This window comes from Ursus maritimus, unplaced genomic scaffold (assembly GCF_017311325.1).
Source record: "Ursus maritimus isolate PB19 unplaced genomic scaffold, ASM1731132v1 scaffold_33, whole genome shotgun sequence".
Lineage (NCBI taxonomy): Eukaryota > Metazoa > Chordata > Mammalia > Carnivora > Ursidae > Ursus > Ursus maritimus.
The window spans coordinates 1,133,821-1,156,192 of record NW_024425897.1 but is presented as its reverse complement, the minus strand read 5'-3'; the positions used below and the strand labels follow the sequence as shown (position 1 = coordinate 1,156,192).

The 22,372-nt window shown below is 44.8% G+C and overlaps 2 protein-coding genes and 1 long non-coding RNA gene across 17 annotated transcripts in view; 1 reads left to right on the top strand and 2 right to left on the bottom strand.

Moving 5' to 3' along the window:
• Positions 1–765: 765 nt before the first annotated feature.
• LOC121099897 lies at positions 766–11,532 on the bottom strand. Of its 3 annotated transcripts, none has more exons than XR_005831621.1 (3): positions 11,198–11,532; positions 8,811–8,997; positions 766–6,661 (listed from the first exon to the last, which is right to left on the bottom strand). It is a non-coding gene; the product is annotated as an uncharacterized LOC121099897 (long non-coding RNA). The 3 variants fall into 3 exon arrangements; XR_005831620.1 differs by having other exon boundaries at positions 8,811–8,959; XR_005831619.1 differs by lacking the exon at positions 8,811–8,997.
• Positions 9,111–11,204, bottom strand: LOC121099896. Its single transcript, XM_040619515.1, has one exon. The coding sequence runs from the start codon at positions 10,977–10,979 to the stop codon at positions 9,459–9,461; it is 1,521 nt and encodes a 506-aa protein (XP_040475449.1). The 5' UTR covers positions 10,980–11,204; the 3' UTR covers positions 9,111–9,458.
• Positions 11,533–12,303: 771 nt separating the features above from the next.
• LOC103669212 (glutathione S-transferase theta-2B-like) overlaps positions 12,304–22,372 on the top strand; it is a 25,307-nt gene continuing 15,238 nt past the window's right edge. For 2 of the 13 annotated variants that reach the window (XM_040619512.1, XM_040619504.1), the window contains exons 1-3: positions 12,388–12,859; positions 19,555–19,619; positions 22,093–22,332. Coding sequence is in view for 2 of the 13 variants with exons in the window: in XM_040619503.1 (XP_040475437.1) it covers positions 12,756–12,859 (104 nt within the window). In the remaining 11 variants the exon portion in view is untranslated. Of the gene's footprint in view, positions 12,860–19,554; positions 19,620–22,092; positions 22,333–22,372 lie in introns of all 13 variants that reach the window. The other 11 variants (XM_040619510.1, XM_040619509.1, XM_040619511.1 and 8 more) reach the window with 10 other exon arrangements.

Below are 22,372 nucleotides of genomic sequence, written 5' to 3'. Positions count from 1 at the left end.
AGAGGAAAACACCGCGTTACTCCGGTCTTCTGCAGAAAGCGCTATTGCATAGCGGCCTAGCAGAGACAGGCGGCTGGCTCAGAACTGTTTCCCTCACTTGAGCCTAGAACATGATTTTATAAAGGTTGGGATCACATACATTACTGATGAAAAGGGCGGGGAAATCTATGACGCGTCATGAAGAAGGATGGAGCATGCGCATTGAGCAAACCTACACGTCCTGTTCACTTTAGGGTGGAGATTTCACATTGAAATTAGGCAAAATGAAGCCCCTGCTGTTAGGTTGTCACCTTTGGACAAGAGAAGGGGCTATGTAGCTGCTCTGAGAGCCCATAGAAGCTAGATGAAAGCGAGGTTTCAGGGAGGACATTCTTCCTCTACCCTCAAGGTCTGCAGGCTGGGGAAGAATTCAATTTACTAAGACAGGTTAACAGGTGGGAAAAAAAAGTTCCATTTTAAGTTCATTAATGAAACTGAGGCCCAAGAAAATGACCAAGGCAGGTTTTTATACATTTTAGACAAAGAGACAATACATTTGTGAGGAATTTACAGGATAAAGAAAACAGGTGTTCGGGAGCTTTAACTAGTAAGGAATTCTAAGCAGAATTAGGCTGACAGCAGATCAGTAACAAAGTAACAAGGTTTGTCCCTCTCTCTGGTGGTAAGGATACCTTTTCTTAGTATAGGGAGGGTACCTTTTAGATGGAAGATACATTTCCTGCTTTCAGGCGAAGAGGAGGGTCTGAGAGTTCTTCTGAAACAGACTGTCTCAAATAACTTTTATTTAAAATAAGAAGTATGACAAATTGGCACAATTTGGAGCAGGCTGCCCTTGGCCCCTACAGCTTTCCGTCTGAAACTTCCCTGGGAGGTTCGAATATTAAAAGCTGAACCGGTAGACTGTTCCGTCTTCATGGATGGTCTCACTCAGTTCTGACAACAGGTCATTTCATTAGCTTCCACTTCCGGAGGCGGTGAAGCAGGTATGTGGACAAAGTTAGGCCTTTTGCTTAATCAATCAGGTGATCAAGAAGAGGCCCATCGATGGAAGAAAAGAAAAATGGTGGTTAATAACTGGATCAGACGCTAATCCAGTCTGTGAGTTTTTAGGGCAGGCAGTCAAGATTTCCAGCTGTCAGGCTCGAAGCATTTGCAGACAGAGCAAGCTGTGACCACCTGACAGACCCTCCTGGTTTGTAGCTGGGGTGTCTCTGGTGACCCTCTAAGGGCTCCCAGAGCAGCCCGTGTGACGACTGTCTATGCACGAGCTCTTGTGGTGATGTCTCTCACGTTTACATCAGGTTGTCATGTTTAGTTCACAGGCCTTCAGGAGAGAGAGCAGTTTTACTTCTTAAATGAATCCAGCGCAGAAGGTGGAAGAAACATTTTAAAAATGTTAGTTTGGAGATGTGTGTAGCCAGCCACTGGAGGAAACTAGAAGAAATCGGGATCTGGTTCAGTGTATAACGAGCGGTATCAGAATGTAATATTTACATAGGTGTTTTATTGAAACTTAGTTTCTCCCTATCACCCTCATTTTTGCCAGAGATAAAACAATTAAGACAAATTCGCTTGCAAAATAAGTCTAGTTAAAAAAGACCAACAACTTGGCTTGATTTTTGACATAAATGCAGCAAGAATAGCTGCTGACCACATAGGATCTTTTAAACCTGCTTTACTGGAATTTTTCGTAAGGAATCTTAGGTTGAACTTCGAATAGTCTCTCAAGGCCAGGAGCCAAGCCAAATACTTGCCATCATGCCTCGCCTGCAATACCTACAGATTTGGGTTAACTCCTCTCTTCTCGAGGTCCCCAATATATTCTGAGGTTCCTGCACCTGCCAGGAAGTGACCTTCTTTACCGCCTGGTGCGGCTGCTGGGAACCCTCTAAGAAGGCAGCAGGCTGGTATTTCCAAGGGGCTTATTGGCTCCATCAAGTCAACCTTAGTTCCTTAAAGCTGTCTGGTCATATCTGAGACTACGAATGTCTCTCTCAAACATGACATTCCAGCAAAGCCTTGGTTAAAAAAAAGATTTTTTTTCCCCCAATGATGTCTTGTTATAAGGAGAACAGATTCTTACTGCACTTATGCAAATAATCATAATTACCTTGAAAGAAAGAATACTTACTGAGAATTTCTGAATTCTGGAGGGTTCAGGTAGGGAGAAAAAGATGTTTCAGATTTGTTTACAAAGGAATATTTTACCAAATTGCTGTAAGCCACAGCTTAAGAGAAAAAAGTTTTAAGTCAGGAAAAACAAAACATTAAAGAAAAAATCAGCAACGTTTTCAACAAAAATGTGATACAATCATAATTATCTTCCTCAGTTTATTCAGTCTTACACCATTAATTCTTCTGCTTGAATCCAGTTTTTCCACTAGTTCCGGAAATTCTTACTTCAGTTTAATTATCTTAAGGTTATAAGAAACCTGTACTCAGAGTTCTTCCCAGGAGTCTCACGGAAGCACATTTGCAGAAAGCTTTTATGAAAGCATCTGAGTAAAACTGTAATTGTCCATAAGTGATAAGACTTACTGGCCATGGTCAAAGATCTGATTAGAGTCCATTACAATGCAACTGATAAGAAAATCTGCTTGGGGCGCCTGGGTGGCACAGTGGTTGGGCGTCTGCCTTCGGCTCAGGGCGTGATCCCAGCATTATGGGATCGAGCCCCACATCAGGCTCCTCCACTATGAGCCTGCTTCTTCCTCTCCCACTCCCCCTGCTTGTGTTCCCTCTCTCACTGGCTGTCTCTATCTCTGTCAAATAAATAAATAAAATCTTAAAAAAAAAAAAAAAAGAAAATCTGCTTATTTCTGGGACACACAACATTTCAAGACATGTTAGGACATATCAGATCCCCAGGAGTTTTATACAATTTTTAGAACACTTATTTTAATAATATATCTATACAAACATAATCTAAGAGGGTTTAGTATCACTTATTTGACAATACTTCCCATGTAATTTAACATAACAAGTAAGCCAAATTAGTTTCATTTTTACAATTAAAAAAAAAATATTTTCAGTAATCTCTACACCCAGTGTGGGGCTAGAATTTACAACTACATCAAGAGCCGGGTAGGCACCCCTTCACAAATTCTTGAAATGTTCCCAGGGCCTTCTGGAACATTTCGTTTAGATTGTGGTCCAAAGACTTTAGAATTTGATTTTGGGAAGTATGTCAAAAAATATCAATAGGTTTGAACATTTCATTGGTCAAAATCAATATATCAAAAGGTTGAAACACGGCACTGGATTACAGATCATTAGGACACAGTATTTATCTATTTAACCAAAGTGATGATAAAAGATTTCAAAGGAAAATACAGATGCTACATCGTTGCGAGCAAAACTTAGCTCTTAATATTAAGACTCAGTTTTTTTGAATAATCAAAAATCTGATAAAGAGAAAACACAGAATCTTTGTTTTCCTGTCAGGTGACATTAAAGGTAATCTTTAATGTCATCTTTAACAGGGAACTGTTTACAAAAAGCAAACCAATAATCTAATAAAAATCTAATAAAACATTTCCCTTTTAACAGAGAGAAAAACCAAATTTAATTTTGCATCAGCAAAGCTTTTGATATTAAAACTCATCTTAAAATACACTTACTTAACCTTAGGCACTACTGACCACACAAAAAAATTCCCTTCCAAAGGTGTTTTTTTTTTTTTTTTTTTTTTTTTTTAAATAAAGCTTTTACAACTCTCCCCTCCCGCCCGGCCACATTTAGATTTTGTCCTGTTTCCCCACTTTAGATAATTAGCCTCACTTTAGGAAAAAAAAATTTCTCTCAACAAAAATATTTTTTCATTTCTCAGATTTTTTTTAAACCAAAAACATGTATCTTACTTTCCTTGCATACAGCTTATTTTTCCAGTAGTTTTAATGCTTTTATTAGAATTCTTGTGGAAACCTTGATTTCTAGTTAAACTTAACTAGTAAGCAATTGTGAACTGTTACATTAGAATTCTATAGGCTGACAAATTTAGGAACACATTTCGTATCTCAGAAGCACGTGTTTTTTTTCACAGTATATCCTAATAAAGCACAAAGCAGTTTTTGTTAACAGACCCAAATTTATCTTTAGTTTCTCTGTGTAGTTAAGACAAAAGTAGATAAACCTGTGTTTTAGTGCTTAATGTTCATAATTTTATCCTATCTGGAAATGATCCCACATATTAAATGAATTTAACTTAATTCATCATTTAACATAGTACAACTTTGAAGTTTCAAGGTTACCAAAGATTTTGGATATTTAAAAGTTTACCTATAGGGGCGTCTGGGTGGCTCAGTTGGTTAAGTGTCTGCCTTAGGCTCAAGTCATGACCCTGGCATCGGGCTCCCTGCTCAGCAAGCCCCCCCCCCACCCCCGGGCCCCTTTACATCTATTTAATTTACTTGTTTTTAACATTTATGCCTAAATTACCCATAAAAACTTCAAGAGACATCGGACAAAGTCAGTCATGCTTTCACAAACTACTATTATGATTACTTTTTAAGATTTTATTTAAGTAATCTCCACACCCAATGTGGGGCTTGAACTCACAACCTTGAGATCAGGGGTTGCAAGCTCCACCGAGCCAGTCAGCCATTCCTCAAGCTACTATGATTATTTGAATTTGTAACAGAGATCCCATTAACTTATTTGACTTTGACTAAAACCAGGCAGAATAAAAGTTTTAATTTTAATGTTGGTAACATTAAGCCATTTCTATTAAAATTAAACCAACAACCTTAAATTAGCCTCTGTACCAAATATTTTCTCAGATCACGTGAATTTGAAAAACATTTGGGTCTCTCATTTTCTGAGAAATTTAGAATGCCCAATCCTTACACAAGCATTTGCCTTCAAACCAAGTAAATAAAACCCTTTTACAAATTAATTTTAGCAATACCATCCAGAGGTAGAGCAAATATCCCATATCAGATACACCTATACACCCGTACCTAGATCCATGTGGCTGGCTATGACTCTAGAGTAAATTAAGTAGCTGTAGAGGGGCGGGGGTGGTGGTAGTGGTGGTGGCACCTGGCTGGCTCGGGTCAGTAGACAAGCAACTCTTGATCTCAGAGTCGCTGCTATGCCCTGTGGAGCCCAGGAACAGCTTATACACAGAGAGGAGGATAAGGGGTTCCTGGAAACTTTGGGGAGGGGGTCTTGAAACAATCTGGAGGTATACATTCTTCTGGACGATGAGGCGCTATTTGGGACCTGGTACAATCAGATAAGGCAAGACAAATGTTACCATCTGGTCCCCATGAGGTTTCTACAAGCAGTGGGTCAACAGGGAGTAGGGGTGAAGAGGCAAAGTTAATGACGATCGTGCAGGAGGTTGAGAGGTGCATGAAACATAATTAGGCGGAGCACAAAACAGAACGTGGAGCTAAGTTAATAACGCAACTAACACAACTATAGTTCTGCTTAGCTTTCAAAACAGGTCCAGGGACCACGGGGCGGGCCTCAAAACCTTACAGCTTTGGTTTCATACGCAACAGACAGTTGCATTTGTGAAGAGGACATTATAGGCCCAATTTCCAAATACCCCACCCTTCTTTTTCCTAATGAAAAACTTTTCCCTGCAGTTTGCATTTCAAAGAAGGGCTCTTAGCTCCTAGAGATGATGAGGGTAGAAAATGTGTATTAGGAAGGCACCGGGAACTATCCAGGTTCTCCCCAAGGTGGGTATTTGGACATACCTGCCGCCTATTATCAGAAGTGCTCGTCCGCACACAAGAGCCCCTTTCTAGCAGCTGGTATTTTAAAAAGTCCTCCCCCCTCCCCTCTTTCCTTCAGTTTCAGGTGGCGGTGTGTTGTATTTGCATTTCAAAGACATGATAGGATTTATAACTTTTTCTTTCAGTTTAAATTCAATTAGCCAACATAGAATACATCGTTAGTTTCAGATGCAGTGTTGAATAAAGGATTTGTCCTTTAAGGGACAGAGAAAGAAGGCAAGGTTTTGTTTTGTTTTTCTTTAGTTTCAGGGTATTTGCAATTTAAAATTTACCCTTTTTTCTTCTATAAGTACAGGGCAATTCTGTTCCAATAATGTGATCTTTTGTAATATCGATAAACATTTTGAGAGGAACAGATGAAGTTTTAAGATCAGTAAAGGTAGATGGGCTGTGACTTGTTTTTAGGGTTGTATTTCTGGTTCTACAGAGATTTGTAAAACGTAGATGACTGTTTTTAATTCCCCCAGGAGAACTGCGTTACAGTCTGAATGTCAAAATATTTGGCCTGCCTTTTCAACTTTTTTAAGTAGGTTCCACAGCCAACGCGGGGCTCGAACTCACAAACCTGAGACCAAGAGTCGCATGCTCCACCGACTGAGCCAGCCAGGCGCCCCACCTTTTTTTGTTCTTTAATGAAGGAGATTTTTTAACAAAAAGAAAATCAAAAGATTTATGCCTTCCTAAAATCTATAAACCAATTTAACAAAAGCCTTCTTCCTGAATACACAATTTAACGTTGGCTTCTATTAGTCTCTGAATATTGGCCTTTGCTACATCGTTTGCAGGAGGGCTTCGGAGAAATTCTGGTCCTGTTTCCTCTGTGGAGGAGGGGAGGCGTTCTTCCAGGGGCCATGCGGTAATCAGTCCTGGGCCGGAAGAGCTCCCCGCAGCAGCCAGCCAAGGTCTCTGTGGTGCTGTTGTGAACAGCCATTAATTTTTATTTATCTTTAAAATTGCTTTATTCAGTTTTTTAGCCATTAATTAAAAAAAAAAAAATTCCTCTCCGGGGCGCCTGGCTGGCTCAGTCGGTTAAGTGGCTGCCTTCGGCTCAGGTCGTGATCTCAGGGTCCTGGGACTGGGTCCCGCATCCAGTTCTCCTCTCAGTCATCAGCGAGTCTGCTTCTCCCTCTCCCTCTGTGATCTCTCTTTCTCTCCAAGAAATAAATTAAATCTTAAAATAAAATCTTTAAAAATAAGTAAACAAAAATTCCTTTCCGAATTTGGTAGCACCTTCTGAAAGTGGAGGAAGAAGGGCTTCATCACTTAAAAAGATCTGCTGCTGTTCAACGGGTATGAATCCCTCAATGTTTTTGTGTCAGGTGTGTGTGTGGGGGGGGACATCTATAAGGGCTACTGCACAGAGATGCCTGAAGCTCGAGGAGCCTGACTCTGGCAAAGTGAGCCATTCTGTGCGTCCCAGGGGCTTCTGCTAAATTCACTTTCTGGCTCTCGGCATTTGCAATAGTCTGGATACTTCGAACCTAGAGATTAGGCTGGAGTGCTGTCTGCAAATCTTGCAGGGAAAGGGAAGTTAAATCAGGCAAATGAGGCTCGATTTTAAGAAAGGCAATTTTCCTTCGATGTGGACACTGATTTGCCTAAAGTCTGATTTTTGTTCTTTTATCTTATCAAGGGATCCCTAATGATGGGGAGAACAAAAGCAAAAGAAATGTGGAAAAAATTAAATTTCCCTACAACTTTCAGCCCCTTCACAAGTACTTAAGGCAGGCAGATTGACCTACCTGCCAGGAACTCAACTGCCTCGACGTTTGTACTTTGCTTAAAGGCGAAAGGCAACCTCAGCTTGACATTAGCCTGACCTCCAGGGTCCTGTAAGTCTTAACATTATCAAAATCCCTTTGGAAACTTCCCCAAGATACACGTTGGCAATTATCCTCCAAGCATAGATACACGTTGGCAATTATCCTCCAAGCATATGGCCCACTGATACATATCCGAAGGGTCTCATGACTAAGGGTTTAATAGACAGTAGTAAAAGACCTTATCTTAACGGCAGCTAGCCTCTCAAGGTCCTGGAAACCCCTAACCCTCTCCCAACTTATTATCAGCCACTCCTCCTGACCCCAGTGCAGCACTTTCTGACCACGGGTCCTGTCCCCGTGCTTTAATAAAACCAGTCTAGTAAAACAATTCACAACTCTAAGAATATTTGAGAATATCTACTTATTAAATCCAGCCAATTTAAAGGATCTATCATCTGGCCATTGGTGGCTAGGATCTTACTAATTTCAGTAGTGACTCAAACCAATGAGCTTTTTAATGGCTTAACCAAAAACCTAAGCGACATCCAGACAAGGCATAGACGACGCAGTCCCCGTGATCCAGAAGTTTATTCCCCCCAAATAATCTAAGAAAGCAAAGACCTTTGTTGCATAGGTGGTAAGGATGTCTCTGGTCTCCCACAAATCGGAGATGCCTCCAGTCGCAGACCCGATAATCGGTGACACCGGGCAGGCACTAACCGGAATGGGACTTTTCCAGGGCTGACCCTTGAGACAACAAATGACCCTTATGGGCTGGGCCTTCTTACGATCAGCTCTTCTGAGAGCTGGCCCAGCTGGACAGTGTTTTTTTGTAACTCTGTGTCCAGGATCCCCAGCCGACTTGACTGGGCACCTACGTGCACCCCAGTAAGTGCACCCTCTGGATGACGGAGACCAGAGAGAAGTTCTCACTGGTCACAAAAGCAAGCTCTTAGGACACAGAACGAGACAGAAGGAAACACTTCATCTGGATTTTATACAGGGGACGCACAGCAGTTTGTCCAAACAGACGCTGATCTGGTGAGCACTGGGAACTGAGCAGTCTCCAGGCCAGCTTGAAAAATCAGACTTCCCGGGTCTATGCCTGCCCTATGGTAATTCCTTTTTATGAACAAAGGACACAAAAGACAGACCAACAAAGACCATCTCTGGGAGAAAATGGGTCAGAAAACAGAGTGTGCTGCCAAATTTTTACCACAAGTTGCAAAGCCCAAGGAACCAGTCCCACGATATTCTCTCCTGCAAATCCAAGTTTAGAGAGAGTAAAAAGGATTCTCACCATTCTTGTTCCATTGGACCGTGCAGACAGATTCCAAAAGGCTCGCATAGTAAAAGAGCTGTACTGTCCCATGTCCCAGGATCTCAGTGGTGGCAGTGTCTGCTCGAACAGTTGCCCAGCAAAATAAAGTATCCTGCCCAGTATGCCAGCTACGGGGGAGGGAAAATTCTTCCTCGACTCTTAAGGTCTTCCAGGTGGATTAGCAATTCAATTTACATGAGACAGGACAGGAGAAAAAAACCCCAAACCTTTGTTACACAGCCCAGTAATGAAATCGAGACAAAGAATGACCCAGGCAGGCAGCTTCTATACATTTTAGACAGAAAATACATCTGTGAGGAATTTACAGGATCAGGAAAAAACTGGTGCGGGGCTCCATCCCAGGACCCTGAGGTCATGACCTGAGCCACCCGAACCGCCCAGGCGCTCCTGGCATTCAGTACTTCGTGGTAGTACCAGCGTCTACCAAGAAATCTGTTAAGTGTCTTTTTCACCAATAAGGTGACCCGAGGTTCCCTGTGGGAAATTTCAGTGAAGGCTGTAGGGCTGTTAGGAGTCTCTGGGCCCCATGATTCTGGATAGTTCTTGTGGGGGAGAAGGAGGAGGGTAAGGGGGTGGGGGCATTTGGAAGTTTGACTAATAGTCGCCTTAACGATACTTATTCAGAGAGGGGCACTCCTTTTTCCAGTGTCCCTCTCGTTTGCAATAGGCACACTGGTTTGGTCCTACTTTGGGGTGGCCTCTGGACCTCGAATTTGAGGGCCTCGGGTATGTTATCTTGGGACGGGCACCAGGCTGGTGTGGACATTGGTGAGGGTCTGACCACACCGGCCTCAAGGCATCTGCCAGCAAGGCTGCCTGCCGCCACATCCTGCGCTCTTCCTCCTCCTGCCGGACCTTGTCGCGGTTTCGGAAAACATCGAAAGCAATCTCAACCAACTGATACGTGGGCATTACCAAAGCCCCTCTCACCCCTTGCAATTTCTTTTGAATGTCAGGGGCAGCTTGCCTTATGAAGGTGTCATTTACCATATGTAGATTCTCTGGAGCTTCCGGGTCTATATCCGCATACTGCCGATAAGCCTTACACATCCTTTCCAAGTAGTCAGAGGGGTCCTCGTCAGGCTTCTGTCTAACCTGCAGAATTTTATTTAGGCTTCTTTGTTTTGGGACTCCATTCTTGAGCCCTTTAAGGATGCAGCTCCGGTAATGCTCCAGTTTGTTTCTATCCCTCAAGTCATTAGGGCTCCATCTAGGGTCGGTTGTGGGTATGGCCAGGTCTCCGATAGCTCTCACCGGATTGTAAGGCGCTTCCACGTGCATTTTATCAGCTTCAGCACGAGCCCGTTCTAAGATCAGGCTACGTTCCTCGGATGTGAGGAAGAAATTTAGGAGGGTTTGAATATCTGCCCAAGTTGGATTATGGGTAGCAAAAATAGAGGCAAAAAAATTCTCCATTCTGATAGGGTCGTCTAGGTAAGGAGGCATGCTGATTTTCCAATTCAACAGGTCGGAGGTGGAAAACACGGACCGCACAAAGATCAAACCGTGTGGCTGCCCGTTCCCGTGAAGTCCGCCGAACAGCCACGGACCAAAGGGGACTCTCCCTGCCTGAATGTGGGTGGCCCCCTGGTCCAACAGGGTATCCTGGCAGGTAGGAGAGGGAGAGACCACCAGCGGTCCTGCTGGATCTGGAGGGGAAGGGCATGAGGTCGGGGCCTGCGGTGCCGAATGTCGGGGGACAATGGCCCCGGCATCTCCAAGCGGACGTGGAGTGGCAGTATTTGACTGAACGGGTGATGGATCATCTATCTTAACATGATAATCAGGTGAAATTACCTCCTTCTGGGGATTCTCCTTTGGCGCCCAAATCATATATTTTCTCTGAATTTTCTTATGCTGGTATAATAACATAAAAGATTGTACATATTGGATCTCAAACAATTTTTCTTCCCTTTTGCAAAATAAATCCAACTGCAAGATAGTATTATAATTTAACGAACCATTCTCAGGCCACCGTTCTCCCGAATCCAGGGAATATTGCGGCCAGACAGTATTACAGAAAGATATCATCTTTTTCTTCGTCATCAACTCATTGGCAAACACTTCCCAGTTCCGAAGGATGCAGCCCAAAGGGGTACACTTGGGGACTGAGTTCTTATTTCCCATTTTATCTTAGTATTTGCAGTAATTCTCAGCAGGTCACACCAAGCCGCTCCTACACAGACAAGTTTTCCAAGAAATCCAAATAGGCAAGAGCGCCTCTGTGAGTGTAACCCCCGTTTTCCTTTCTACCGAAGGGAAAATTCCTTACCCAAGGCCTCTCGGCTGAGGTCGAACACAAAGAAAAGTATCAGCGGTCAGTCATCTGTACCGAGATTACTCACCCAAAGGATGTCTTCCGAACCCAAGACAAGTTTCTCTGCCCCAAAGTAAAACTAGAAAGCACCGAAGGTTGATTCGGCCGGGCGGAGCGAGTTTGGAACCCCGGCCCCCACATGGGGCAAACGAGCCACCGGCAAAGGTACCCAATCGGATTTAGAGTCCCTTTGCGTTGCCAAATTTGTTACCGAGCTGAAAAGTTTACTTGCTCGCGTGCAACGGAAAGCCAACACCCTAGCACCAGGCTTCTGCAGAGAAAAAGGTTTGCTGCAAAGCGCCCAAGCAAGAACACAGGAAGCTGGCTCAAAAATGGGTCTCCCCGCCTGATTTTAGTACACGTTTCTATAATCACGGGGGTTGGAATTACATATTGATGACAGGGCGGGGAAATTGTGACTATTCATGAAGCAGGACGGAGCATGCGCAATGAGCAAACGTAGGTTTGCGGAAGCCGGTCTTCAGAAAACAAGCTTTAAATTTTCTGCTAGTCTCAGGAAAGCCTGGCAGGCGACCCTTGATCTCGGGGTTGTGAGTTCCAAGCCCACGTTACATGTGGAGGTTACTAACAATAAAATAAAACTGAAATGTTCTATTTTCTTGCTAATGGGCATTTAGAACATTTAAAAATATTTATTATCTGTATCTATACCACATCTTCCTTATCCATTCATCATCAGTCGATGGACACGGGCTCTTTCCATAGTTTGGCTATTATTGATAATGCTGCTATAAACATTGGGGTGCATGTACCCCTTTGAACCTGTATTTTTGTATCCTTTGGGTAAACACCTAGTACTGCAATTGCTGGGTCCTAGGGTAGTTCCATTTATCACTTTTTGAGGAACCTCCATCCTGTTCTCCAAAGTGGCTGCACCCGCTTGCATTCCCACCAAGAGTATAAGAGGGTTTCTCTTTCTCTGCATTCTTGTCAACATCTGCTGTTTCCTGTGTTGTTAATTTTAGCCATTCTGACAGGTGTGAGGCGGTATCTCATTGTGGTTTCGATCTGTATTTCCCTGAGGATGATGTTGAGCATCTGGTATCTGTTAGACTGAAAGGACATTTTGAAGTTTGGAAAACATATGTAGAGGAACATAACTGAAAATCCCCTTTAAGCAAAGTTTGGGCGCCCCAAATACTTTAAGGAAGGGGCCCACTTGGAAACAACGCTAACCGCAGCTTCCCGCTTCTGTGCACGCCTGCTTGCTAAAGATAAATAGAAAAATCGAGTCCTTGGGTGGAGGGGTACCTAATTGTATCCCACCCAGAGCTATCACCCCCCAGCATGTTGCCATCCTACCCTCCACCCGGAATGACACCCAGAGTGACCCTCCGAAAGACTACCACCCTGTACCATCTGAAGCTCTCTGATAGTTCCTCGCGCCAAGTGGCATGACCTAAATTTCCTATTGGACAGTTTGTACTGGCCAACCGGACTCTTAATTGGGCAGAGGCTGTAAACACCCCGAAAAATTGCCCCCGGAGGGTTACGCCCACGAACCCCCATAAAAACCCAACCAATTCATAGCTCGGGGCTTCTTCTCCGCTGCCCCTGCGTGGGTTATGAGAGGAGCCCCAGCGCGCTGGTCCCGCAATAAAGCCTCGTGTGATTGCATCAAGAGCTGTCTCTCTCGACTTCTTGGGGTTGAGTCGCCGCGTCCTTTAAGGTAGGGTGTGACACCCTCTTTCGGCCCCCTTACAAGACATCTGGATGTCTTCTTTGGGAAAATGTCTATTTATGTCTTCTGCCCATTTCCTAACGGGATTATTTGGGTTTTGGGTCTGATAAGTTCTTTATATATTTTAGATACTAACCCTTCATCAGATACGCCATCTGCAAATATCTTCTCCTGTTCTGTAGGCTGCCTTTTAGTTTTGTTTTGTTTTTAAAGATTTTATTTATTTGACAGAGAGAGAGTACCCAAGCAGGGGGAGTGGGAGAGGGAGAAGCAGGCTTCCTGCGGAACCAGGAGCCCAATGGGGGACTCGATGCGGGACTCATCCCGCGACCCTGGGATCACGACCTGAGCCCAAGGCAGACGCTTAACGACTGAGCCACCCAGGCACTCCTGCCTTTTAGTTTTGTTGACTGTTTCCTTTGCTGTGCAGAAGATTTTATTTTGATAAACTCCCAATAGTTCATTTTTGCTTTTGTTTCCCTTGCCTCTGGGGACGTGTCTAGTAAGAAGTTGCTGGAGCACCTGGATGACTCAGTTGGTTAGGCATCCAACTCTTGATTTCAGCTCAGGTCTCGATCTCAGGGTTGTGAGTTCAAGCCCTGTGTTGGGCCTCCATGCTGGGTGTGGAGCCTACTTAAAAAAAAAAAAAAATTAAAAAAAAATTACTACAGCCAAGGTCAAAGAGGTTGCTGCCTGTGTTCTCCTCTAGGATTTTGATGGTTTCCTGTTGGAGCACAGATGATAAATTGTAATATAGGTGACTATCAATCTTTTCCTTTATGATTTGGGCAATTTGTGTCTTACTTAAGAACTCTGCCCCTACCCCCAAGGTCATAAAGTATTCTGTAGTTTTTACTGAAAGGTTTTTTTGTTTTTTTAAGATTTTATTTATTTATTTGAGAGAGAGAGAGCGAGAGAGAGGGAGCGGGAAGGAGAGGGAGAAGCGAGCCCGATGTGGGACTTGATCCCAGGACCCTGGGATCATACCTGAGCCAAGCCAGATGCTTAACTGACCGAGCCACCCAGGCGCCCTCTACTGAAAGGTTTTCACATGTTGGTATTTAATTCACTCGGATTAAATTTTTTAAAAGATTTTGTTTGTTTGTTTGTTTGTTTATTTATTTAAGAGAGAGAGAGAGCAGGCTAGCACACAAGCAGCAGAGGGAGAGGGAGAAGCAGGCTCCCCGCTGAGCAGGGAGCCCGATGCGGGGACTCATTCCAGGACCCCGGGATCATGACCTTAGCGGAAGGTGGACGCTTCACCGACTGAACCACCCAGGCACCCCGTAGAGGAAGTATCTTATTCGTAATGTTATAAACATGTCAATATTGTTGCCACTGCTCAAAATGCATTTTATTTGTTAAAGGTTTTTATTGATATAGGTAATCTCTACACCCCATGTGGGGCTTGACCCTGACATCAAGAGTTGCATGCTCTTCTGACTGAGCCAGCCAGGAGCGCCTCAAAATACATTTTAAAATAGTTCTTAATCTGGGGCGCCTGGGTGGCTCAGTTGTTAAGCGTCTGCCTTCGGCTCAGGGCATGATCCCGGCGTTCTGGGATTGAGCCCCCATCAGGCTCCTCCGCTGGGAGCCTGCTTCTTCCTCTCCCACTTCCCCTGCTTGTGTTCCCTGCTGGCTGTCTCTCTCTGTCAAATAAATAAATAAAATCTTAAAAAAAAAAAAAAAGAATAGTTCTTAATCTAATTAGTTCCATAGTGGGCATTGCGTTATTCTGAATATCCTCAGTTATAGGAAATCTTCACCCTCTGACCACACACTTGAGTTTTGGGAAAAGCCACTGGATCTCAGACCTTGATTCTAAGGTCATATTGCTCTGAAGTACATTCTTTAGAGGTTATCCAGGCAGGGTCTGTGGGAAGTAAACTTAGTTGTTTCTCTGAAAATGTTTACCTTTATCTTGCTCCATTCTTAAGAGATTCTGCTGTTGCAGGTTGACAATTGCTTTCCTGCAGCATTTTAAGGATTTTATTATTTTTATTTTTTAAAGATTTTATTTATTGATTTGAGAGAGGGAGAGAGAGAGTACACAGCAGAGAGAGAGGAAGAGGGAGAAGCAGACTCCCTGCTGAGCAGGGAGCCCAACACGGGGCTTGATCCCAGGACCCCAGGATCATGACCTGAGCCGAAGGCAGACACTTAACTGACGGAGCCACCCAGGCGCCCCTATTTTTTTTAATCTTTAAATTTATTTTATTTGAGAGAGAGAGAGAGAGAGAGCGCACACCCGGACGAGTGGGGGGAGGGGCAGAGGCAGAGAATCTTATCGGACTCCACGCTGAGTACAGAGCCCGATGTGGGGACTGAATCACCACCCAAGCAGAAACCAAAAGTCGGACGCTTAACCAACTGCACCACCCAGGCTTCTCTTAAGGATTTTATTTTTAAACTATCTCTACACCTAACCTGGGGCTCAAACTTGCAACCCCAAGGTCAAGTAGCTTGCTCTACCAACCGCGCCCGCTAGGGGTCCCTCTTGCAGCATTTTAGATAGTTTCCACCGTCTTCTGGATTCCCGTGGTGCTTTTGAAAAGCTGCAATTTGTTTTCCCTGTTGTCAGTGTTTTCTCCCTCCCTCTCTCTCCTTCTCTCTCAGTCTTCTCTTTGTCTTTGGTATCCTACAGTTTCTTTTCTTTTCTTTAAAGATTTTATTTATTTATTTGACAGAGAGAGAGACAGCCAGCGAGAGAGGGAACACAAGCAGGGGGAGTGGGAGAGGAAGAAGCAGGCTCCCAGCGGAGGAGCCTGATGTGGGGCTCGACCCCATAACGCGGGGATCATGCCCTGAGCCGAAGGCAGACGCTTAACACCTGCGCTACCCAGGTGCCCCTGTCCTACTGCTTCAATACCATATGTCTAGGTGTGGATTTATTCATTTTGATCCTACTTGAGATTTGTGTGTTATGGGTTGAATTGTGTCCCCCAAAAAGATATGTTAAAGTACCTCTGAATGTACTTTTTAACTCCCAGTACCTCTGAATGTGATTTTATTTGGAAGTAGAATCATCACAGATGTAATTTATGTGGGAAACGAAGGCAGAAGAAAAATTATTAAATTTTCTTTCTACCTACACCCATTGACAAGTCCTTGAAACAGGCAGAGTGACAGTCCTCTAGGGACTCAACTGCCTCAATGTTAATACTTTGCTAAGGGCAAAAAACAATCCTAGCCCACGGCGCCCCCCCCCCCCCAGGATCCTATAAGTCCACTTTAACATATAAAAATTCCTTTAGAAATTTCCTTTATCTCTAACCCCCCCAAGATACGTGTTGGCAGTCACCCCCCCCCCCAGCATATGGCCCACTAACATACATCTGAAGGGTCTTATGACTCAAGTTTTACTAGATGGTAATAAATGACCTTTCCCAACAATAGCTAGCCCCTCAAGGTCCTGGAAACCTTGCTTCCAAAATTCCTCAGAGATTATGCTCTCCCTAACCCCCTGCCAACTTGAAAGTCTATAATGGGCCACTCCTCATGACCCCAGTGCAGCTCTTTTTGCCCATGGGTCCTGTCCCTGTGCTTTAATAAAACTACCTTTTTGCTCCAAAGATGTCTCAAGAATTCTTTCTTGGCTGTTGGCTTGGAACCCTGATGTCGTTCCTACATCAGTAATTAAGATGTGGTCATACTGGAGTAGGGTGGGTCTAAACCAATGTAACTGGTGTCCTTACGAGAACAGAAGAGGGAGAAAGAATGAGGTGAAGACACACAGAGAGAACACCAGGTGATGACTGAGGCAGAGATTGGAGCAGCAAATCCGCAAGACAAAGATTGCCGAGGCAGGCTGGCAGTGCCAGAAGCTGGGAGAAAGGCACGGAAAAGATTCTCCCCTGGAACCCTTCAGAAAGAGCACTGCCCTGCCAACACATGGATCTGGAACTTCTAGCTTCTAGGATTCTAAGAGAATAAATTTCTGGGGCTCCTGGTGGCTCAGTCAGTTAAGTGCCTGCCTTGGGCTCAGGTCATGATCCCAGGGTCCTGGGATGGAGCCCCGGGTCAGGCTTGCTGCGCAGTGGGGGGTCTGCTTCTCCCTCTCCCTCTGGCCCTCCCCCTGCTCTGCTTTTGCTGGCTCAGGCTCGCTCTCTCAAATGAATAAATTAAAAATCTTAAAAAAAAAAAGTAAATTTCTGTGAATTAAGCCACATAGTCTGTGGTACTTTTCTGCATAGGCCCTAGGAATCTAATACATTGTGTTTCCTAAATTTGAGGGTTCATGTCTTTCATTAATTTGCAAAATTCTCAGCCTCCATATCTTCAATATTACCTCTCCTCTTTCCTCCTCCTCTCTCATTCTGGAACTTCAATTGGGCATATGTTGGACCTCATTTCATGAGCCTGTCTTTTAACTTCTCTTTCATAATCTTTTTTTTTTTTTTTTCCTGTGTGCTACTTTCTGAATAACTTCTTAGGTCTATCTTTTAGTTCCTTAATTCTCTCTTCAGCTATTTTTATGTTCACTTACCATGTTTTTTTTTTTTTTAATTTTATTTTTAGAAGTTCTAATTTTTTTTAAAGATTTTATTTTTTAATTTTTATTTTTTAAAGATTTTATTTATTTATTTGAGAGAGAGAGAGCGAGCACAAGCAGGGGGAGTGGGAGAGAGAGAAGCAGGCTCCCCACTCAGCAGGGAGCCCGAGATGGGGCTTGATCCCAAGACTCTGGGATCATGGCCTGAGTAGAAGGCAGATGCTTAACTGACTGCACCACCCAGGTGCCCCTAAAAGTTATTTTTTTTTAAAGATTTTATTTATTTTTTTGATGGAAAGAGAGACAGCCAGCGAGAGAGGGAACACAGGCAGGGGGAGTGGGAGAGAAAGAAGCAGGCTCCCAGCCGAGGAGCCTGATGCGGGACTCCATCCCAGGACTTTGGGATCACACTCTGAGCCAAAGGCAGACGCTTAACGACTGAGCCACTCAGGCGCCCCTCCTTAAAGTTATTTTTAAGTAATCTCTACATGGGCCTTGAACGCACAACCCTGAGATCAAGAGTTGCACACTCCACCAACAGAGCTGGCCGGGCTCCCCTACAAGTCCTATTTTGTTCTTTTTCAAGTCTGCCATGTCGTTTCAATAGTCTTTTATTCCTTGCTCTTGTTTTAAAGTTTATTTATTTATGGGGCGCCTGGGTGTCTCAGTCAGTTAAATGTCTGACTCTTGATTTCGGCTCAGGTCATGATCTCAGGATTGTGAGATGGAGCCCGATCTTAAAATTCTCTCTCTCCCTCTCCTTCTGCCCTCCTCCACCCCTGTCCCACTCTGTCTCTCAAAAAAAACATTTTTTTAGAAGTCTTGTTTTCATTCCCCCCCTCCCTGTGAGAGGAAAGTTAAGTAGACTTAAGGCCATCAAGAACGAAAAGAGTTGGGCAACGGCTCATCACTTGTTGTCTTATATTTTTTTACTGCCACGAAACTGTCCGTATTTCTGTGTGTCCTCCAATCAGACACACGTTCACCGCCGCTTAAAAGCGAAGGCTGTAAAGGAGACTGCGTTAACTTCAGCGAGCAGATTTCGTGAAGTGCCTCCTGTTTAGCACGTTAAGTTCAGCACGTTTTCTTGACTTCGGACATTCCCCTTTCCCGGATTATAGGAAAGATCCGTTTACAGAGTTTGTTTTAAGAATGTGCCCACGCCTATACCTTAACAAGATTTTTTTTTTAAAGATTTTATTTATTTATTTGACAGAGATAGAGACAGCCAGCGAGAGAGGGAACACAAGCAGGGGGAGTGGGAGAGGAAGAAGCAGGCTCATAGCAGAGGAGCCTGATGTGGGGCTCGATCCCATAACGCCGGGATCACGCCCTGAGCCGAAGGCAGATGCATAACGACTGAGCCACCCAGGCGCCCCCTTAACAAGATTTTTAAAAAGAAAACTGTATAAAACATCTAGCTTCTTGGTCTCTGGGGTATTTGATGTGACTCTAGAAACTGCAACTGAGCCGCTAATCTTGGCGCTCCATCAGCACAACCGGGTTCCTTCCTGACGCTGCTGAGGGATCCCGGTTTCTGCAGGGGTTCAAGGGAAAGGCCCCTTGAGACCTGTGCGCGTTCCTTTCGCGTATCTGCAAAAGCTGTACTCCCTCTGTTACCTTCCTCATCATTCACAGTGTTTATCTTCTTAAGATTCGTGGTAACGGGTTTTGCTCTGTTTTTAGATTTCGTGTGTTTAGCTGGCTATATGAAGTACGTTTTTGGACTTGTCCTCTTAGCTTGTTCTCGGCCGTTGGCTTCAGGACCCTTGAGTAGCAGCTCATGCCCTGGGTGACGCCATCTACACACACAGGATCTTCAGGCTTTTTTCTTTTCTTTTTTTTTTTTTTTAAGATTTATTTATTTATTTGAGAGAGAGAGAGAGAGAGTGCGTCCTGGGGGAGGGGCAGAGGGAGAGAGAATCCTCAAGCAGACTCCCCGATGAGTGCTGAGCCAGAGGCTGGGCTCCATCCCAGGACCCTGAGAGCATGACCTGAGCTGAAATCAAGAGTTGGTGGCTTAATCCACCGAGCCAGCCAGGCGCCCCTCCTTGCTTTAGTTTTAAACCCCATATTCTATTTTGTTAAATATTTCAGCACCCTTACTGTGTATTCTGTATTTTATAATTCCAATATCTGACGGCATTGGGGGTCCGTTTCTACCTTTTGTCTTACCGTGTCTCTTTCTCAGGCTGGCTTGTTTCGCCTGGGGTCCATGACTTGGAAATGAGGTATAGAAGCATCTGGATTTTATAGGTGAGAGTCCCATGAAGCCTGGCTGGGGAATGGGGGATGTCCTCTAAAAGGATTTATCCTGGCTTCAGAAAACTGCCTTGAAAGTGCTGTCTGTCTGGGACCATGTGAAGTTAACTTGTCAGCTTTGGGTTTTCTGGCTTGTTCGAGTAGTACGTAAGGAAACCCCAAACCCATGAGGGCAGGCTTGGGCTGCAAGTTCTCAGGAGAGATTTGTTTGTTTCTATCAAAAGTCCAGGCCAAGACAGACAGTTTCCCCGTTGTCTGCCTCTGCCCATGGGCAGGTTCCTGAGGTCCGGGCTCTCCGTGGGCTCTCAGTCCCGCATCCCCACGGTGCAGGCCCTACGCTCCTAGGGCACGAGAAGGACGGGGAGCCTCAGGGCACTTGTAGTTTCAGTTCCCAGCCTGACCACACTGATTTTCAGCCGTTTCTTAATTCTCATCCCTGGAGGACTGTGTGTTTAAAAGGATGTCTGTTCTGGAATATTATTCAGCCATAAGAAAGAATGAAATCTTGCCATTTACAATGACATGGATGGAACTAGAGTGTATCACGCTAAAGGAAATAAGTCAGTCAGAGAAAGACAAATACCACACGATTTCACTCATACGTGGACTTCAGAAACAAAACAAATGAGCAAAAGGAAAAAGAAAAGAGAGAGAGAGAGAGAGGCAAACCAAGAAACAGACTCTTAACTATAGAGAACAAACTGATGGTTCCCGGAGGGGAGGTGGGTGGGTGGGGGATGGGTGAAATAGGTGACGGGGATTAACGGGTACACTTGTCGTGATGAGGACTGGGTGAGGTATGGAAGTGCCGAATCACTCTGTTGTACACCTGAAGCCAATATAGCACTGCGTTGACCAACCAGAATTAAAATAAAAACTTTATTTTGGGGTGCCTTGGTGGCTCAGTCAGTTAAGCGTCTGTCTTCGGCTCAGGCCATGATCTCAGGGTCCTAGGATCAAGCCCCACGGGGCTCCCTGCTCAGTGGGGAGTCTGCTTCTCCCTCTCCCTCTGCCCCTCTCCTCTGCTCATGCTCTGTTTCTCTCTCTCAAATAAAGAAATAAAATTTTTATTAAAAAAAACCCCAAAACTTTATTTATTTTATTTTTTCAAAGATTTTATTTATTTATTTGACAGAGAGAGAGCACAAGCAGGCAGAGCGAGAGGGAGAAGCAGGCTCTCCGCCTAGCGGGGAGCCCCACATGGGGCTCGATCCCAGGACCCTGAGATCATGACCTGAGCCAAAGGCAGCCACTTAACCGACTGAGCCACCCCGGCGCTCCTTATTTTATTTTTTAAAAAAGATTTTATTTACTTATTTGAGAGAGGGAGATTGTGAGAGAGAGATCATGAGCAGGGGGGAGGAGTTGAGGGAGAAGCAGACTCCCCACTGAGCAGGGAGCCCCCCGTTGTGGGGCTCGATCCCAGGACCCTGGGACCATGACCCGAGCTGAAGACAAATGCTTAACTGACGGAGCCACCCAGGTGCCCTGAAATAAAAACTTTAAAACAATTTCTACAAGGATGTCTGCTCTCTCACACTGAATGTCTCGAGGTCATTTATATCAGCAGGGCTTGCAGGCTCCCCTCTACCTCAGTACTGCTGTGTATTTTAAAGACTGTTTTGTGGGGTCACACTAGATTCTGCCTGGCTTTCCTGACCAGCTCTAAGATTCTAAGATTCTTGGCCAAAATGACGTTTTGATGCACTGCGTGCTCAGGGCCCCTGCCCTGGTCAGCATGCCGAGTTTCCTTTTATTTTTTTTTTTTAAAGATTTTATTTATTTATTTGACACAGAGAGAGAGACAGCCAGCGAGAGAGGGAACACAAGCAGGGGGAGTGGGAGAGGAAGAAGCAGGCTCCCAGCAGAGGAGCCTGATGTGGGGCTCGATCCCAGAACGCCGGGATCACGCCCTGAGCCGAAGGCAAACGCTTAATGACTGAGCCACCCAGGCACCCCGAGCACGCTGAGTTTCTGATTCTTCCTGCTAAGACTCTGGTGGGGGAGGCATGCACCTTCCTGGGCAGAAATTAGTAGAAACATGGGGCGCCTGGGTGGCTCAGTTGGTTAGGCGGCTGCCTTCGGCTCGGGTCATGATCCCAGGGTCAAAGGATCGAGTCCCACGTCAGGCTCCTTGCTCTGCGGGGAGCCTGCTTCTTCCTCTGTCTGCTGCTCCCCCTGCCTGTGCTCTCTCTCTCTCTGAAGAACAAATAAATAAAATCTTAAAAAAAAAAAGGAAATTAGTAAAAACATTAAAAAAAACTTTTTTTTAAAGATTTTATTCATTTATATGACAGAGAGAGAGCACAAGTGGTGTGGGGGTGGGACAGAGGCAGAGGGAGAAGCAGATTTCCTGCTNAGCAGGAAGCCCAGTGGGGCTTGATCTCAGGACCCCAGGACCTGAGCTGAAAGCAGACGCTTAACTGACAGAGCCACCCAGGTGCCCCTGCTTATGCTTTCAAAACAGGTCCAGGAGCCAAGCATCTGGTCTCATCAGGAAGGGAAAAGTTTTCATGCACAGTTCTCCGAAAGAGAGAGGCAGGAGTGGGGTTTTCAAGAGCAACCTGACTCGTCGAAAGAAGTGAAAAGCATTTGTTCAAGAAAAGGAAGAAGGAAGGAGCAGGGTTTGGTACCCTCGCCGTGCCGGGGCGGCCAGGGAATCATCCCTGGTGTGGAGCGGCAACTGGGCTGCTGTTGGTTGTGAGAGGTAATGTTAGCTGTGGAAGCAGACGATGAGCCATCTAACT

Bases quoted from the DNA above. Each gene is read 5' to 3' on its own strand.
- LOC121099896 (XM_040619515.1), bottom strand. From the start codon at position 10,979: ATGGGAAATAAGAACTCAGTCCCCAAGTGTACCCCTTTGGGCTGCATC.